Source organism: Coloeus monedula, assembly GCF_965178545.1.
Source record: "Coloeus monedula genome assembly, chromosome: 3".
NCBI lineage: Eukaryota > Metazoa > Chordata > Aves > Passeriformes > Corvidae > Coloeus > Coloeus monedula.
This window is the reverse complement of record NC_138783.1, coordinates 78,269,142-78,287,648: the sequence shown is the minus strand read 5'-3', so window position 1 is coordinate 78,287,648 and position 18,507 is coordinate 78,269,142. Positions and strand designations below refer to the sequence as shown.

General features: G+C 38.8%; 1 protein-coding gene across 3 annotated transcripts in view; it reads left to right on the top strand.

The window, feature by feature from the left end:
* Positions 1-18,507, top strand: part of ABCC4 (ATP binding cassette subfamily C member 4 (PEL blood group)) — a 146,311-nt gene that overhangs the window by 15,358 nt on the left and 112,446 nt on the right. For all 3 annotated transcript variants that reach the window (XM_082279420.1, XM_082279419.1, XM_082279421.1), the window contains exons 3-9: positions 110-230; positions 878-1,102; positions 5,407-5,496; positions 6,699-6,862; positions 10,948-11,073; positions 13,731-13,980; positions 15,595-15,699. In XM_082279420.1, the coding sequence (XP_082135546.1) occupies positions 110-230; positions 878-1,102; positions 5,407-5,496; positions 6,699-6,862; positions 10,948-11,073; positions 13,731-13,980; positions 15,595-15,699 (1,081 nt within the window). The remainder of the gene's footprint in view (positions 1-109; positions 231-877; positions 1,103-5,406; positions 5,497-6,698; positions 6,863-10,947; positions 11,074-13,730; positions 13,981-15,594; positions 15,700-18,507) is intronic.

The following is an 18,507-nucleotide window of genomic DNA, read 5'->3' as shown; positions in this document are numbered from 1 at the left end:
TATAAAGGTGATCAGGGCAATCTGGCTGTTAAGTGTGAAAGTATTTTATTCTAGGAATTGTCTTGTGATTTTACTTCCTCCTCCAACATGTTTGCACTTTGTTTGTCAGGTACTGGGATAAAGAGGTGCAAAAAGCAAAAAAGAGAGGAAAAACACCACATTTAACAAAAGCCATTATTCTGTGTTACTGGAAGTCCTATTTAGTTTTTGGAATTTTCACAATGATTGAGGTAAGTGATGTAAAATGTCACAGGACCTACTTCTTGGCTAACAGCAGTGTGAAACTTGTCTTCTTAGATTGCAAGAAATGTACTGGTGACTTCATCCTGGACTGCTCAGAGAACCTGGTAATGTTTTCAGAAAGGTAAAACAGAGCTATAGCCCTGTAGAGACCGAAAAACTGAGTCATAACTGCAGGATTATGGAAGTGGAACACAACTGATTTCAATGCATTACTTTTGAGACATTGCAAACCACTGACTTTCTTTGTAAGGCTTGTCTGTATTTTAGGTACCTGAGCAGGGTGCCCAGTAGAAATAGGTTTTTTGCTCTTTGTAAATGGCTGTAAAGGGGACACAGCATCTTTAAAAATGGAAGTGTAATACATACTCATGCAATTTTTATAACATCAAAGGATCTTTTTGGTAATTGAGAGACTTCTCTTTGAAGTTCCAGCTAAATTTTAATGTGGAACATGTTTTTTTTTTTGGATTATGTGTTGATAAAAATTGGCTTGACATTTTAGAGCACAATAAAGACAAAATAATAAGGGATGTGACTTGCGGCAGTACTTGGCTCTTGTTTGCCTGTTTGCAAACTTGGCTGGCATGGGGTGATATGAAATTATTAATACTTTCCCCCCTTCTTTCTCTTTCAGGAAACCCTCAAAATAATTCAACCAATTCTTTTGGGAAAAATTATTAGTTATTTTGAAAAGTATGATTCCTCAGATGAGGTAGATCTGAATTGTGCATATTGGCACGCAGGTGCTCTGTCTGTGTGCACACTTATTCTGGCTATAATGCACCACTTATACTTCTATCATGTACAGCGGGCTGGCATGAAGCTGAGGGTAGCTATGTGTCACATGATTTATCGGAAGGTAAGCAAACCTGTTCACAGCTATATTTTGTATTTGACAGCTATTTTGTTAGGGGAGTTTAAAAATGCAGTTGTTTATTGTGCTCATGGTTGCAATTCCATTGAAGTTACTCATTTGTAGAGACCTAATGCGTGTGTAACATGTCGGGCCTGAGATGTGTACGTGTGCCTTTGATTCCTCTTTGGTGGCAAGGTGTCTGAATGACAACTTCAGGCTTGCCTAGTGAAGGTGGTGAGTTAAATAGCCCTAAAGTCCTGGTGGAGCTGCTTTTTTTGCCTCCTGCTGCTGTTGGAGAGGGGCCCCCTCATTGCTCTTGGGAGCATTGCATGCTGGAGCTGTAAGAGGCATCAGCATAGAGGAGAGGAGCAGAGATCACAGGGAATGCTTGGCAGTTACTCAGCCTTGCAGTTTGATCCCAGGGGAGGATGTGATGCTTGGATGTTGCCATCTGCTGCAGCACTCTCAGTTTCCTGGGAATTGCTTCACTGTCCAGATTTCCCCCCACCGCTGTTGTGGTTAATGGTGGGATTTATTTATATTTTATTCCATCAGTGCTGTAGAACTAGTAAGTTGTTTCCTTTGCAGATCAGAGGCTGCTCCCCTCACCTGGAGCATTCATCAGGTTCCCTTGGGGAGTGGCAGCAGTTCTGTGGAACTGCTACTTTCCCCTCCAGGCAGGCAGGGATGCTTGGCATCTTCACCTTTAGTATCCCTCCTGTTTAAGGGGGAAGAGAGAGAGGAGCAGGCAGAAGAGACACAGTTCAGAATCAAATGGAATCCTAAAGGCAGTAAGTTCAGGGCTTTTTAGTACTGTTTACTGGTTTTACTGTGGGAGTACTGCAGCCCTCCATTAAAACCTGTGAAATGTGAGAAGGGATGCATGTTCAGTGAGCCATGGTTTCTTTGCTGTCTCTGTGTCCTGATCAAGAAATAGCTGTCCTCAACTACAGATGGAGTCGAGGCTGCTGTCAGAGGGAAAGTGGAGCAAGAAAAGTTGAGTTTTACCTACAGGAAGGAGCTGAGCAACATCCAGGATGAAATGCTCTCCTTGATGTGCTCTGGGCAGCAAGCAACCCAGTTGTAAATGTCTGCCTCACTCTTCTGAAGCTGTTGACAATACCCAAAATGTGAGTCTGTCTGCTTCCAAGCAGGAAGTTGCTGCTGAGAATGCTGAAAGGGAAAATGCCCCATCTTTCTGTCTTTAGTGCTGCTGGAATAGTGACCTGCAATTTCAGATGTCAGCAGAGAAGTTTAATTGAAGAATTGGGACTGTACAGTTTCTTCGGAAAATAAAGAAATCCACATGATTTTGATCATTAAACATAGGTACCATCCACTTAACATAAACACTTGTACTGCTGGTGTAGGTCATGAAGTTTTCGGACAAAGCAGTAAAGTGAGGAGAGTAAAAATATCCCCATTTTAAGTGGTGATTACCTTCCATACACATATTTATTCTCTTCCTCTTTTGATACCTTAGAAAGGATCCTCTGGGAACTTGGCTCTAACATGGCACAATGCTTTCTTGTACATAAACATCTCTCTAAGGTATTAATTTACCAAACTTTATCAAAACAAAATTATCAAAACAAAATTGATGAAAAATTTATATAGTGATGGTGTTTGTTGCTGAGTTGATACGGGCTTAGAAGCTTGAAAAAGAAATGTTCATAATATGCACCCTTATTTCTAGAGATGGGATTAAATGGAAAATTAATCTGCCCTCATGTCTAAATGTTTACTCCTGAGGGTGAGGGTTGAGGTAACAGCAGGATATTGACAAACCTTTCTAATACTTTGTCTTCATTATGAGCTGCTTACAAATAGGTCATATTTTCTGTTTAACCTCATATAGGCTTTTGGAAGAAACTTGGGTGCTTATTAACCAGCGCTTCAGTGGAGTTTGTTAATTGCTGTAGAAAATAAAATCTTGGATTTGTGAGGCTAAATAGGTTGGATAAGAGAGCATTCTTAATGGAGAACTTCAAGTGTTTGTAATTCTTAAGTTTTAGACCCTTTTTCATTTCCTGGAAAGCTCAAATCTAAATTGCAAAAATCCTGTATTCAAACTCTTAAGATGTTTTGTGACCAGTAAGAAGTATTAGTGATGCACATAGGAAACTTGTAACAAAAACGAAATCTGTCTCATGATGACTCAGAATCTTATGTTTTGAAATCAAAGGCTACTTTTGGGAAACTGGTTTTTGCTGGTTTTTTTTTTTTTTTTTTTAAGACTTAGCCTTTAGAATTTTTTTGAGGTCAGTGTACTGGCTTTACTGGAATTAGTTTTCCTCAGCTCATATGGGGCTATGTATCAGCCATAGTAGAAAGTGGAAGGTACCAAAACAGTACTTTTTGGTAGAAATCGGTTAGGAAAGTAAAACTGCTACTTTGCAGTCAAAACAGGTCCATTCAGACAGGAAAATGCAAGGCTTATTTCACTTAAGAAAAAAAAGAATCAAAACCAAGAAGGAAGCAAGGAAATATTAAAACTGCATTGCCGCTGATGATGGGAATGGCTCTTCCCTGAGAAGACAAATCAGTCACAGATGAGCATCTTCCATTTGGCTCAGATGCTCGTGCGCTTCCTCCTGAGACTGTCTTGGTCAAAATGAACTGGACTCACAGAACCATACTGAATCTGATTTTGCTGCCTGTGTAGAAACAGCTAGGAAGAAGTCTGAAAGGTGATTGTGTGGCAGGTCCAAGACAGACCCGGGCCATGGGCCACTAGTGAGACACAGGTGCAGTCTTCTGATGGTTCAGGTGAACCTCAAGCAGCAGATACATTGTACAAGAGGTGCTGTAAACACATCCTGATGGGAAACTCCTCCAAATATGCCTCATGTGAACTCCTGTTATTATGGTCCATGGATTTCTAACAGCTTTTCTCACAGCTTACCAACCTACCAACTTTAATGTGTGGTGTGGAGCAAAGATGATGGCAACGTCTGTCCTGCGGCATCATTACGTGCAGGCAGCTACCTGGGGGATTTCAGATGGATGACAGACACGTGGCTTAAGACAGGGAATGAAGCAGTAATTTTCTCAAATAACTAAATCTGGTCTTTCATATACCCAGTATCCTAGATTTATTTTTGAAATGTCAGAGGGATTTCTTAGCGGAGTTTCAAAAGTTTCTGCCTGCTGGTTTCAGTGAAGTTAGGGTTGGGATTCTCTCTGTGATTTAACAATATCTTTGTAACACAAAAGTGAGGTGCAAGAAATGTAAGGAACCTTGTTTGAAATTATGCTTTGAATAGTACTTTGATGGCTGATGTTCTACTTGTTTTAAAATACTGGAACAGTATTTTTGAAACAATCAATGCTTTTCAGGTTTGATTACTGTCCAGAAAGGAACCCTAATAATGTTTGGAGAGGGAGAAGTAGATGTGAACTGCCTAAAAATGCAAAGTGTTTTTGAGGAGTGAACTATTCCTGTACAGAAAACAACGTAACATGCTTTGTATATTTTTTTAAACTTGTGCTGCAAACCTGTGTTTTCTTTCTAGCAGGTGTAGAAGGTAGCAGAGTGTGTTATCAGTATTTTTGAGCAATTCCAGTTTGGATCTTTGCATTAAAGTTCGGACTGCATATTTCCAGATGTGATTGTTTTTGGGGGGGATGGGGAGGGGTGTATTTTATAAACACGTACTATTTTCTACCAACTAACCTAAAAAAGGCTTGACAATTACTCCTCTTGTTTTTCACAGCATGTGCTAAACTTAATTTTATATAATTCAGAAAGGTTATGATTTTTCAAGAGTTACTGATTTTTAAAGGGACACTCTGATTTGCAAAGATAATCTAAAATTAATAACTTGAGGGGTTTTTGCCTTCTGTCAGATAAGTTGTTCAAAACAGAATTCTTGCAGTTGGCCAAACATTGTTCTGACTTCAATCTGGCCTTCAGGTGGAGTTTTCTGTTCCTGTTTTGTACAGACACTCATAGTGAGGGGGAGAACAATGCACATGGAAAGTTACGGCTCTTTGCTTAGTGACTTCCTGTATTGGTATTTTCCTATTTTTAATCACTTCAGACATGAAGATAGGGCATTTTTATTCTCACAGTCCTTCCCTTGACTTTTTTTTTTAATACTCTTTTGTTTGGGACTTTGTTTAGGGTATTTAGTCTAACTCACATTTTATCTAAGGTTCTTAATATGCCCCAATACTCTCAGGCAAAAGTTGAGATGTGCCTTCAGCTTTAGCCCTGGTACTATATTTGTGTATTGAGTGTTCCATGTATAGGTGTACTGTGCTCTATAAGCTGTGATAATTTGACACTGTTCTGACTTTTTTAGGCACTTCGTCTCAGTAATGTAGCTATGGCAAAAACTACCACTGGTCAAATAGTAAACCTTCTGTCAAATGATGTGAACAAATTTGATCAGGTAAGAGGTATTTCACAGATCTTTCCAAGGAGCTGAAAAAATTGTGGGGTTGGAGTTAAGAAAGTTTTGTTTAAAACTGGTGATTAAATGTTTCTAATGAACATTTCTTCTAGTTGTTTGGTAAATGTAGAATGTTTTGTGTTGGAAGGGGCCTTAAAGATCCAGCCTCCTGCCATGGGCAGGGACACCTTCCACTAGCAGGTTGCTCATAACCCCATCCCGCCTGACCTTGAACAGTGCCAGGGATGGGGCATCCACAGCTTCTCTGCACCACATGTTCCAGTGCCTCACCACCCTCACAGTAAAGAATTTCTTCCTAATATCTAATGTAAACTTATCCTCTTTGAATTTAAAGCTGTTCTCCCTTGTCCTATCACTACATGCCCTTTTCAAAGGTCCCTCTCCAGCTTGCTTAGAGGCCCCCGTTAGGTACTGGAAGGTGCTGTAAGGTCTCCCCAGAGCCTTCTCTTCTGCAGGCTGAACAATCCCAACTCTCTCAGTCTCTCCTGAAAGGAGAGGTGCTGCAGCTCTCTGGTTATCTTTGTGGCCCTCCTCTGGATGTGCTCCAGTAGATCTGTGTCCATCAGAGCTGGATGCAGTACTCCAGACAGGGAGAATCCCCTCCTCACCCTGCTGGCCACGCTTCTTCTGATGCAGCCCAGGATATGTTTGGCTTTCTGGGCTGCAAGCTCACAATGACATCTCATGTTGAACTTCTCATCCACCAACACCCCAAGTCCTTCTCCCCAGAACTGTTCTCAGACCATTTTTCGCCCAGCCTGTATTTGTGTTTTGGATTACCACAACCCAGGTGCAGGACCTTATGCTTGACCTTGTTGAACTTCATGGGGGTCACATGGGCCTACCTCTCAAGCCTCCTCTGAATGGCATAATATGAATAAATATATTCTCTTACATTATGGGAAGAAAAGTAGTTTCCCCCCTCCCCCCTTAAATATTTTCCTGCTGTTTTTCTAAGCTCAAAGAAATGTTGGTGCATGAACATAAAAAAATAATCTTCGTGGTAATTTGCTTACCTTTTGTACACCTCGATGTATGTTTACATCTCTGAATCTGGTACAGAATTCTCACTGGATGCTTGAGTACTTGCCCCAGGCAGAAATACTTCCTAAATGTTACTAGGGGTTTAATTTGTTAGCTAAGATGAGAAGCTAATTTTTGGTTCTGAACTATTTGTTTAGGTAACAATTTTCTTGCATTTCTTGTGGGCTGGACCACTTCAAGCTGTAGCAGTAACAGTACTTCTCTGGATGGAAATAGGCCCATCATGTCTTGCTGGAATGGCTGTTCTGATTATTCTTCTTCCTGTGCAGACCTGCATTGGGAGGCTTTTTTCTTCCCTCAGGTAAGGCTGGGTGTTTTGGGTTGTAGCTGTTTTCTGTGCTGGATTTTAAAATGTGCATATTGGGTGGAGGCAGAGTATCAGCTTGTGTCTGGTGATATTTTCTGCAGTGTCTTTTATCTTTCCTAATGTTTTTTATAGTTGCTAATGTGAGATGTCTGAATTCCAGATCATAGACTTGAAGTGATCTGTCTTCCAAACATGCTGAAAATATCTGCTACTCATTAGCTATCCAGTATGTTAAAAGAGTCTTGACTACTTCTGTAGCTACCTTGCTGTAGATCTTGGCATAGAATTGTGAAACTTGAGCTTTGCCTTCCTGCAGTGATTCTTAGGGAGTGGTTACTCCAAAGGTGGTGAGCTCTGCTCTGTGTGGCTTACTGGGATGATACAGGAGTTGCAGCAGAACACTCTGCAAGTTTCTTGTCCAAAGATCTTGCTCTCCATGACTATTATGCAGAGAGAAAAAAGGGGAAGGAAATGAGAGAGACGGCTAGAAAAAAATTTATTGTGATGGTTTTGATGCCAGCTATGAGGTTTCCAGCTGCAAGGTTCTAGGCTGTGGAGATAAGAGTTTGCGGTAATTTTCCATTATCAGGCAAATTTAGTTTGTTTTCCTGTAACTTTGTGCTAAAAAAACCCAATGAGACTTGCCTCTGATGGGATTGTTGAGGCAAGTTCTTGCATCCATGTTTTCTGTTTATTGTGTAATTAGCCATGCTTGACTTATATTATGACTTTATAAAAGTCTTATTACTTTTGCATGTAATTGGAAATATTTTTGTGTTCTTTACTCTGTACACATATGCTTAGGAGTGTTAGGCATCTTTCTTTGCATCTTTTGTCGAATGGGTTCCTTTTAGCTCTTTGGATAAGTAAAATTTCTTTTAGTGAGTTACTGTTTTTGTTTTGAAGTTGTATTTCAAGGTAAGTTTTCTAGACATACTGAGCCTGGCATTGCCATTGCATGGCCAGATATGAAGAGAAAGCTGAGAATTATAAAATGAAAACAACTTGTAGACCTCTTTTATTTGTAACCATTGTGGTAGTCTTCAGTCATTATATTCATGTGCTGTTTCTCAAATAATGTTCAAGGGCTATTTCTCAAGTAGCGACCCATTCAGAGTTCTCTGTCAAATTCTAAGGGCTTTTCTTTTTACCATAAAGCCTGTTTGTAGAACATTTACCATATGTTCTTAGCTGTTTATTTTCACTGCATGTGCAGTATGCACGCATAAGTATCAAGCTACTTCATTGTTGTTTTTCATTAGTTCTAAGTTTTTGAGGTTTGAGTCAATAGTCAGAATACTTAATGCTTACCTAGTGCCTTATCCATGGTGGCAGGCCTTAATATCCCAATTTTACAGATGGGAAGCTGAGGCACAAAGAGATTAAAGACTTGTTCAGGGTCAGACAATACGGTGACAAAAATCTCTTTCTTGAAGGTATTTATTTAAAAAATTAATTAGTGGCAATGTAACGGTGTTTGAGGTTTTTTACCCATTCAGTAACTGCCACTTGTTTGGATGCAGTGCAATGGAAAGAATTTGTTAACCAGAAAAACTTCTGCTTGTCTCCATGTGCACAGATCTTTTTATTTGTGGACAGAAATGTGCAATGAACAGAAGGAGTTAATGGTAAAACTGGAATAGATTTTAGCTCTGTAATGATGAGTATGTTCACATGGAAATTGCTGGGAATCTGCATGGATTTAAGGAAATCAGCCTCTGAAGAAGTAATTTAAGGATTAAAGCTTTTGCTAAAATCCAAGCATGCTTGGTGTGGCAGCTAATTTGCGCTATTATTCAGCGTTGTTCTTGTGACTCAGGCTTGTAAACACGCATGCACACCAGTTCATGATGCAGCCATTGGCTTCAGTGCTCTGGGAGTTTGCAGGTATGGCTTTGGTACCCTGTGGAATAGTATCCACTGTCCTCTGCAGGATTGCTTTTACTTCCACAAGTACAGTAAGTTTTGCAAAATACACGTGACCTAATACATTATTTTGAGAAACAGTTCAATTATTGGACTGAGGACCATTTTATATGTATGTTGTTCACAAGAGGTGAACCTGCTCTGCTCTGCACTGCTTAGTCATGCAACTGTAGTACTGTTATTTAAAGTCCTTTTTCTTGAAGATAAAAACTGTCTAACTGTTGTGTCAGACATAATTAAAACCCACCAAATACGCTTCATGAAAGCAAAAAGGGATTTTGCAGCTTGCTTATTTAGAATGGTTTTTAGTATCACAGGGAACTTCTCAGACAGTTGAAGAATTTTCAGGTCCTTTCTTATTGCACTCTTGACATGCTACGTGGGCATGAGTTGGACTGATGTGTTTGTATTCTGAACTTACTATTTTTAAAACTGGGGATGGCTTTCTCTGCTGTAAGTTACCATCAATGCACTGGATGTCTGTGTACTTGAAGCCACTATACAGTATCACTGAGCCCGTGGCTTCTGGTATGTACATACAAAATATGCTTATTGCAAAGTAGGGGAGTGTAACTTAAAAAAAAAACCAACCAAAAAAACCACTCTGCCCAGCCTCTTGAGCATTTTAAAGCAATTTGAAACAGGATGGTTACTATGGTTACATTTCATCAAGAAAACTGAAAAATTGGTTTATGAGAGCTACAGCCTTTTTTGATTCACACTATTTTAAAAAAAGAAACCTCTGTTAACTGTATGATTCATCTTCTACCTTCTGTTGTGTGGAGACCAAGCCTGGAAGTTAGGTGACTTTCAAGATTGTAGGTGAGAATTGTTTGCTGCTGCAGAGACATGAACAACACAGGTTAAATTTTGCCTTCTGCAGTGGTGGTGTGTGTATGGGGAAGAAATGATGAGCTCTTATATTCTTTAAGGAATTATTTTTGTGTTACTATTTCTTCTTGAAAAAGGAAAAGATGAAGTAGCGAAGATAATCTCGTTCCATGTTGGTATGGTTGGTTTAAGTTATTTTCCTCAGTGTTAATAAGAATCCTTGATTGCACTAGGGCCAAGTTTCTAAATGCCTTTTTTCAGTTCCCTTGTATAAATGTTTTTTAATACCCTGCTTCAGCCATCCTAACATTTATGGAATGCTGGTGCTGAAAAGCTTTTTTAAAATGGTGAGTGGGTGCTTGAAATTCTTTCAACTTGCGTTCTTTAAATATGGTGATTTCTTCCAGTGTATCAGAGAGATCTTACAGGGGACAGGTTAAGCTGAGAAAGCCCAGTCACCCCTTCTAAAAAGATTTGATTTTTTTTTAATGATCTCTGAATCTTAACTTTCATTGGTATATGCAAAAATAAGTAATTTAGCAGGTAAAGGTATGTTTTAGCAAAATAAGGTCTACCATAGCTCTCTGTGTAATAGAATTGTAGTAGGATCTATTAGCATGATTTATGCATTCATTATGTGGCTTCTAACTTCCAATGCTTTTTTCCTGATCAAAATTGTGACTTTATTATTTTATTATATATTTTTTCCATTTTTTCATCAGTGCAAATATAATGTGGAACTAAACCAGATGTATTTAAGTTAGTGTTAATTACAATTAATGCTTAAATAACATTTATTTTTTTAAAGAAACCGTATCTAGGTTATCTAATAAATTACAGCTCATGTACTAAGTAATCTCTGCTTCAGCTACAGTTAATCCCAAAAAGTCACAAATGAGGCCAGTTTCTTTAACAACATCAGAAGAGCCTTATGACAAGAGTGGTTGTTTTGGCATTTTGAAATCTTTTTAAAGTGATTTTCTGATTTTTGTTTCATTTTGAATGTAATAGTTGTGAATGTTTTCATTTGTGGCCTTTTGGGTACACAGATACGTTGTTTAAGTATACTCTGTGTTTGCACAAACTGAGATGTATTTCTGAGCACTGAATCAACTCTCAGTTCCCTGAGAACCAGGAACACCAACATACCAAGTCTCTCTGCTGTGTGCCAGCTTTAAGATACTGGTCTTCAGGAAAACCCTTTAATGCAATTACAGTAATGTAAATTGTCTTTACAAGTAGAAGCAAAAACTTCATAAATATGTGATTGAGAATTGTCTTCTTTAGGGAATCTAAGAATTTTTCCTTTGTCCTATTTTCAGAAGCAAGACAGCTGCCTTAACAGATGTCAGGATTAGGACCATGAATGAAGTGATAAGTGGTATGAAGATAATAAAGATGTATGCTTGGGAAAAATCATTTGCAGAACTTGTGAATGGTTTAAGAAGGTAATCCCGGAAAGATACAGCTTGGTGTATGACCAGTGTCATTTTCTATGTTTTACATGTGAATAAGTGCTTTATTTTGTGCTTTAAAATGCAGTTTACTTGCACTTTTTGAGCTTTTTTTTCTTTTTTGTTTAAATTTTATATAGCAAGAGTATAGGAATGACGATACATTCTAAGGGAATAAAACATTAAAAAACCCTCCAAACTTTGATAATTCTGGCTTTTCTTATTCTTCCTCTAACAGTTGTATTTAAAATGAGCAACTAACTCAGCTGTAGCAAAGGTAGAAGGGAAAAGCAGATCAGAAATTCCCTTGTTAGGTATCCTAAGACATTTCATTTCAGAGGTCCATTGACATCAGATTAAAAGTTATTAATAAATTTGATTTTCAGTCAGTATTTGCCTTTCACATGACACTGTAACAGCATTCGTTGCTAAAGGATAAATATAGGAGTTCGGGTGCATATTTCTCATAATCTAATTTTCATGTTGTTTCCCTGTCCACCATATGAATAGAACGTGGTTATCCTGCTGCAGATTATCTGACTTTTTTGTTTTAAATATTTTATTTTGGAAATAGTTTTCTTTAAAGGAATTTTTTTCCTTTACATCCATGTGCAGGCTTGCAAACTTGCAAATGTTCCCTGAGATGTTTCTTCCCATGCACATAATTGTTTCCTCTGTTGGGTTATAGGATCCTGTGCTGATTGAATGTTTATGACTGATGGGAAGCTTTTCTGTCTTGCATGGAGCCAGAGAGGGTATTTCTTTATTGAAAGCTTCCTCAGTGGGTGTATTCACATCACTAAATTTTAGATTCCAAGTTCAACACCTCATTAGGATTAGAGGCTTCCTTTTTAATGTTGGAAAGAAATAAGATCTTCCAGAACACATCTTAAGCCCTCTTCCCTTTCTTTAAATGTGTCGTGGAAAACTGTAGTTAAAAGTCTTAAATTTAGCCAGGTGATTTATTGTCCAGTATTTCCACGCTGGCCCTTGATGCCATCTGAACTCCTGCACTGCTCTTTTTTCTTGTGTCTGTCCGTATTAGTTTCCTTTTATGTAAGTTTGTGCCTCAAGACAGTGTAATATATTGTATGCAGCCTGCAGGTAGGCTGTAATTTATCTGGTATTTATGGAGAGTAGCACAAAAAACTTGCTGATTATCCACAGATAAAGAGAGGATTATTAAGCATTATTGAAGGGTGGGAAAAGAGTTTCATCCAGGGTTATGGAAGTAATTGAATTAGACCCAATTCAAATAGTTTACATACAAATGTTCCTTCTCTGTACTCTGGAGGAGATCAGAGATTGTGAACCCTTAAGCTGAAAAAATAAGCCTTTGAAACTTTTAAAAGTCTGTTGGTTCAGCCAGTTGGCAAGTATAGTGGGAAAGTTGGTCACTTAATTTACTTCAAACTGTATAATCACAACTTGAGTTTCTAATCTTGATGTATAGTTCCAAGTGGTAGGTGATCAGCATTATTAAGATTTTCCCTAAGAATTGTCAGAATATTTGGAAAGAGAAATTAGGAATTGTGTAAAGATTTTGTATTTGATAGTATTAAGTAGACAAAGGTAGAATATATGGAGAAGGAGTAAGTTGTTGTGACTCTCTTGATAAAGAAAAATTATTATTTTCATGAGGAGGTAAGCCTGCTAGCATCCACATTGTAAGATGATAGTGCAGTAACATTTTGAGGCTTGGACTTGATGAGTCATTTAGAAGTGAAAACTGCAATTTAACTGAAATAGAAATTGAGAACAAACACATCAGCTGCTTTTCAGTTGCTGGAGGGAGACTTATGTGTCTGTACAGTACTTCAATCACTATTTAGCTTGGGCAATGACTGGCAGAACAATTGGTCTCACAGATCAGTATTTTCTTGATTTATGAACCAGAATTCACAGAGCAAAAGAGGCCAGGAGCAGGGTCCAAATTGGGAAGGATTTAGACTGAGATGAAAGGAAATACGCTAAATCCTGTGATACAGCTTGAGGAGCAGCAGCTGAATTATGGCAGCTACTTGGGCCATGGGCAAACTCTTGATCTTCTGGAAATTGCCCTGTTTTTTTTCAGCTTCAGAGTATGTGTTAGTCTTGTCATGAGTTTTGTGACTGAACTCTACTGGATTTTGATATTGGAAGGATAAGGAGTTTGTGGGTGCTTGGCCTTTATACAGGGTTTTTTTTTCCTCTTTGCTATTGCATGCAACCAAAAAATATTTGAAGCAGATTAGAATCTGAAGTAAAATATTAGTTTGACCAGAGAAGAAGAAGATAGTACCTTAATTTTCTGTCTCCGAAAAATAATTATTTTCTATAGCTATTAAGATATTAAATATAATGAATTTCTCCTCTCAATTTCCAAGCCTCTTAAATTCTGGTTGGTGTTTCTTTTGTTTGGTTGGGGGTTTGTTTTGTTTTGTTTTTGTGGGTTTTTTGTTGTTGGTGGTGGTGGTGGTTTTTGGTTTTGTTTTGTTACTTACCATGTAACATGTTTTCTTCACAGTTGTTTACATATGAGCCGGGGTGGTGCAAGGGGAGGAGAAAAGCTATGAAAATAAAATCCTGAGAGGGGGTTTCCCTCATCCTATTGTTGAAAGTAGCAGTAGTGGGAGAGATTGATGTGATTTGTTTATGTTTTGCATTTTTAGGAAGGAGATTGCCATGGTTATGAAAAGCTCCTATCTTCGAGGACTGAACTTAGCTTCATTCTTTGTGGCAAGCAAAATAACAGTGTTCATGACTTTCATGGCATATGTACTACTTGGCAACGTTATTTCAGCGAGGCGGGTGTTTGTGGCAGTGTCCCTGTACGGGGCAGTGAGACTCACAGTGACCCTGTTCTTCCCTGCGGCTGTTGAGAGAGTGTCCGAGTCAGTGATCAGCATCCGGCGGATCAAGGTAGCGTTATTGACTGGGAGCGTGTGTGGATGTCTTCTCTTACTCTGCCGTTGTTTTAACGTCGCTGACAAACGCGGCCTTATTGTGGTTTTGCACTTAAAATAACCTGTTTTGGAGACAGAACATGTGGTGTGAATGCAGGTACAAAAAACAGGACATGCACTGTAGGGTAGGCTGAGATGTAGGAGAAAAGTGCGCGTGGCAAGGAGGTGGTGCAGACATTTCTGAAGTAAGAGGAACGTGTGTACAGATACGCAGGCATGCTAGGATTGGGATTGAAGAACGAAGCAGGCAGATGAGAGCTGTAGGATTCGTATTTCCCACTGCACTGCTCTGTCATCTGTGGAGGACAGGTGTGAGCAGTAGCTTTTGTCTTGTGGCTGCTTTCAGTACTGGAGTGAAGACTCAGATTCAGTAAGAATGAGCATTGGTAGTGCCGATGTTTGGTGCTAACAGAACAAGAAGAGTGTCTTGTACAGTATGGACTGCTGTGTTAAAATGCTTGACTTTTCATCACTCTCTGTGACAATACCTGCTGTCTGGAGTCTGAGCAGTACCTCTGTGCCTGTAAAAGCCTAGCAGTACTCTCCCTGCCCTCCCATGTCTCCTGACATCCTCCTCCTGCTTCCTCGTAGTTACTGCTTTCTGTAAGTCTTCAGCAGCTATCTCACATCTGCAAGCTCTTAGCTAAGTACTTGTTAGCTAGTCTTGGCTTCTATGATTAAGACCTTCCTTCTCTTCCCAGAATATTGTTTGCTGCTGCCTATTTAAGGTCTTCACTTTTGACTCTGAGTCAAAGCATGATAGAATTTTTTTGGGTTTTGTCATAAAATTGTGGTAGCTGTTATCCTTGAAAGTTTTCTGTGGAAATAGCCCCTTTCCTTTCTGAATGTGTTTGGGCTATTTATAATCCAGCATCAGGCAAGGTGTGGTAGAAGTGTGGCTGTGGAACAAAGTGCATGCTTATGCAAATTGAAGGAAAGGTTTGCTGACTGGGATGTAATGTAGAATAGAAGTTCAGTAGTGAAAGTGCGGTGAGCCAGTTATGCAGATGTTAGCAGGTTTCTTTTTTGGTTAATGTCCTGGACTTTAAAATGAGGAAATGTTCAGATAGTGTGCTGTCTTCTGTTGGTCACTTGAAGAAGGCTTACTAGAGAGAGTGGACAGCTGCTTACTGTGTCCTCATCATTCTTCCAATGAAATAACATAAGCTTTTGCCATCAAAGCAATGGAATGAGAAGGTGTTGCAGTGAGGTTTTCACCTCTTTTGTATGGGTAGAGGAAGTTAAACAATTTAAAAGTTGTTCGTGATTCAAGGAAAAGACAGGACAGGTTCTTAAGGTCCATTTCTTTCTGGAATTCTTTATTGAACAGGTGGTTGTTAGAGTCCTTTCCTATTAAATCTGCTCTTTTGGAGGCTTTTGGGAGGGAGAGCTAGCTAGTTAGAAGTACGCTGTTGTAGTTGTCCATTGCTTTGGAAATGTAATTCTTTGATCAGTTTGTGATTGTTTTTTCCAACCCCATAATTAATGTTCTGTATGCTGCTTTCAAAAAAACATGTTTCCATTCTCAGTCTCACATTAGGCAATATCCTCTGCTTTTCTTTCATTGCAGAACTTTCTGATGCTTGATGAAGTCTTGCACTTCAAGCCACAACTGCATGGCAGTAATGAAAATATCATTCTCCGTGTCCAAGATTTGACTTGCTATTGGGATAAGGTAAATGTTCTTAAATATTAAGTATATTGGTGCTGCTGGCATTTGAAGTCTAAAATGCAGTGTGGGTAAGTATAGTGTGCTGATATTTTGTACTCCATCCTTTGTGTATGAGAATCCTTTCAGTATGTTTAGCTAACTCTGTAGAATAGTACTGAAAACTCTATCAAGTGCATCTTAGAAGTAGCTATTCCTTAGTAGTACACTAAATGAAAACCTTTGTATTTTTATGGGAAAATATGTCCGGTTATTAAGCAGCACTGTAGTATGGCTGAGGTACTTAAATTGGAATTAAGGACAGACAGCACAGCAAGGTGGGCCTTATCGTGTGGGTTTTTTTCTGTGAACTGAGTGCTTGATCAGTCCACTAGACTAGAACCAGTACAATATTACACTTCTCACAACAGATTTGAAAGCTTTAGAAACACATCAGCAAGTATTTGTTGCTCCGTATTTTGAGACTGTTCAGCTGCACATTTTTTTCTGCTTAAAGTGCACCAAACTCGCCAAAATGGCTAGAAAAAGGGACAGTAAACAGGTGATAAATTTATTTTGTATCACTTCTATGTAAGAAAGGCAAAGGTGGACTGTTTCTGTTTTCAAACTTTAATTGATATGGTAAGCAGCAATTTGTGACGAATTTTTGGCGCTATTACAACCTGCCAGTATCCTCACACAAGAGAGACTTCAGTCTCCATTATAAGTGCTGGAAGCTCTAAAAATGACTTTTGCATATAAATAATTCGCATGCAAATAAGACATCATATATTTCCCTATCTAAACCCTGTTCCCCTCCCTGTGCTGTGTCCCTAGGAAGATCAGGTGTGAAAACCTATGTGAGGATCTACCTACTGCTACTCTGCTGCAAAAGAAAATGGCTATTTTATGCTGCTTTACTTTCTCAGAGTTCTCTGTGACAATAATATTTCTGAGGCATTGACCAAGTTTTTAAAAATGAATTGATATGAAAGACTTGATTTGAATACATTCTAATGCAAAATGCAATGTATTGCTTAATCTTCGTTTTCTTCTCAAACTGACTTTGGTACCACCATTAACAATTTATAGGAAATGGTTGCATAATGTGCCCATAAAACATCTTTTTTTTTTTTTCCATGACTTGTTTATATTGCATAAAGCAGGGTAGCATGACTGGAATTACTGGTTTCCTTTCAATTTAAAAAAAAACCCCAGACCAACAAGCCGTCCACAAAACTGTTAATGTAACTTTCATTTTGATATTTAATTGCAGTGTGCATGGGAGAAGAACAGTTCTCTCAGAACTGTTAAGATCTGCTCACAAAGTTTCTCTTAAATACTCTTACAATGATGCAAAATAATTTTATAGAATTGCTCACTGAAAAAGGTGATAAGTTCTGATAGAGACGAGTTATGAAAGGAATAATATGTTATCCTTTGTCTAGTAGCAGGCCTAGCTTGCTACTCAAGACACTTCGGATGTCTGTACAGACACTGTACAGCTGGATGATAATTTTTTTTATTTATAGAGATTGTGTGCCAAAAGTGATATTTAAAAAACCAGCCAACAAGCAGCCCACGAATCCAAAATCACTTAAGTAAAAAAGGGATTATTAGTTACACTTTCAGGAAAACAACCTAACAAGGTGTATTGCAATTTCTCAAAAGATAAACAAAACCAATTAATTCCTGGTCACACTCTTGTTTCACTAAGGCAAGTATTATCTTGAGTACCACAGTCTAGTCTGATACCAGCATGGAACTAGGGTTTCTTCAGTACAGCTTTTTACTGGTGTTTCTTGAGTTTACAGAACAATCTGTCTGCTCAGCTGAGCAACTTCAGATTTAAAATTTCAGCATTTGAACAGAGGCCAAATTTGCTGCCCCTGGAAGGATCATTCTTGTGTCCTCTTGTCCTTGCATTCTCTGCCTGTTGCCTCCCTTATGCTGGTTGTTAATGCTGGTTTGTATGACCTTGTGGTGAAGCAGTTTGGAGGAATAAAGCAATAGAAAATGAATCACTTTTAATGAGATTAATTCTGATAGCTGAGTCCCATGAACAACCTTGGTGTAATGAGTTGTCAGGTGAACTTAGCTGCCATATTAGTCTGTGCTCTAATTTAAGTACCTCAGTTTAGTGCCTAAAAATAGGTGTGATGAATTCAGGACAAATTGTCTTTAATTATAAGGAATGCTATTTTGCAAAAATATCATGCCCCTTAGGTGTGTGTGGCTGTGCTGTTTGCTTGAATTACTATTTTCGTGTTGGCTCCGTGATACCTTCCAGTACTGCTTTAATATATAATATGGCAATAGTAGTTAAAAAACTTTAAAAAAAAAATCTGTAATGTTTTTTGGCTCTTACTTTATATTTTTTAAAAAATTTTGATGTGGGAGGAAATGTCTTTGCACTTCTGTGAGTACAGAAGCACAACTTCAGGAGGTCTGAAGAAGGGCCTGTGTGTCTGAAAGCTTATTTATTCTTTCCATGTAGAGATTGTTTTAGTAAGAGATATTTTCTGTTCCTGCAAACTCTGTATTAAAAAAAGAAAATCTTTGGCTGCCATAAGTTGGTAGAGTTCTCCCGACCTTAGCACTAAGTGAGCACCTGAGCTGTGTACTCTGGACAGAGGAGTCAACTTCGGGGTGAAATGCTGGTTCTGGTTGGGGAGGGTGGTGGGGTTGTGTGGGGAAAAGGTAAAAAGTGCCACCCGTTGATGCCACCTTGTGGAAGTTCACAGTAGCGGCGGCAGTGGTTTAGCAGAGCTGCACAAGGAGCCCGAGTTCAGCTTCTCGCAGTGTGAGTGTCTCATGCGAGCCCTGCGGTGCTTC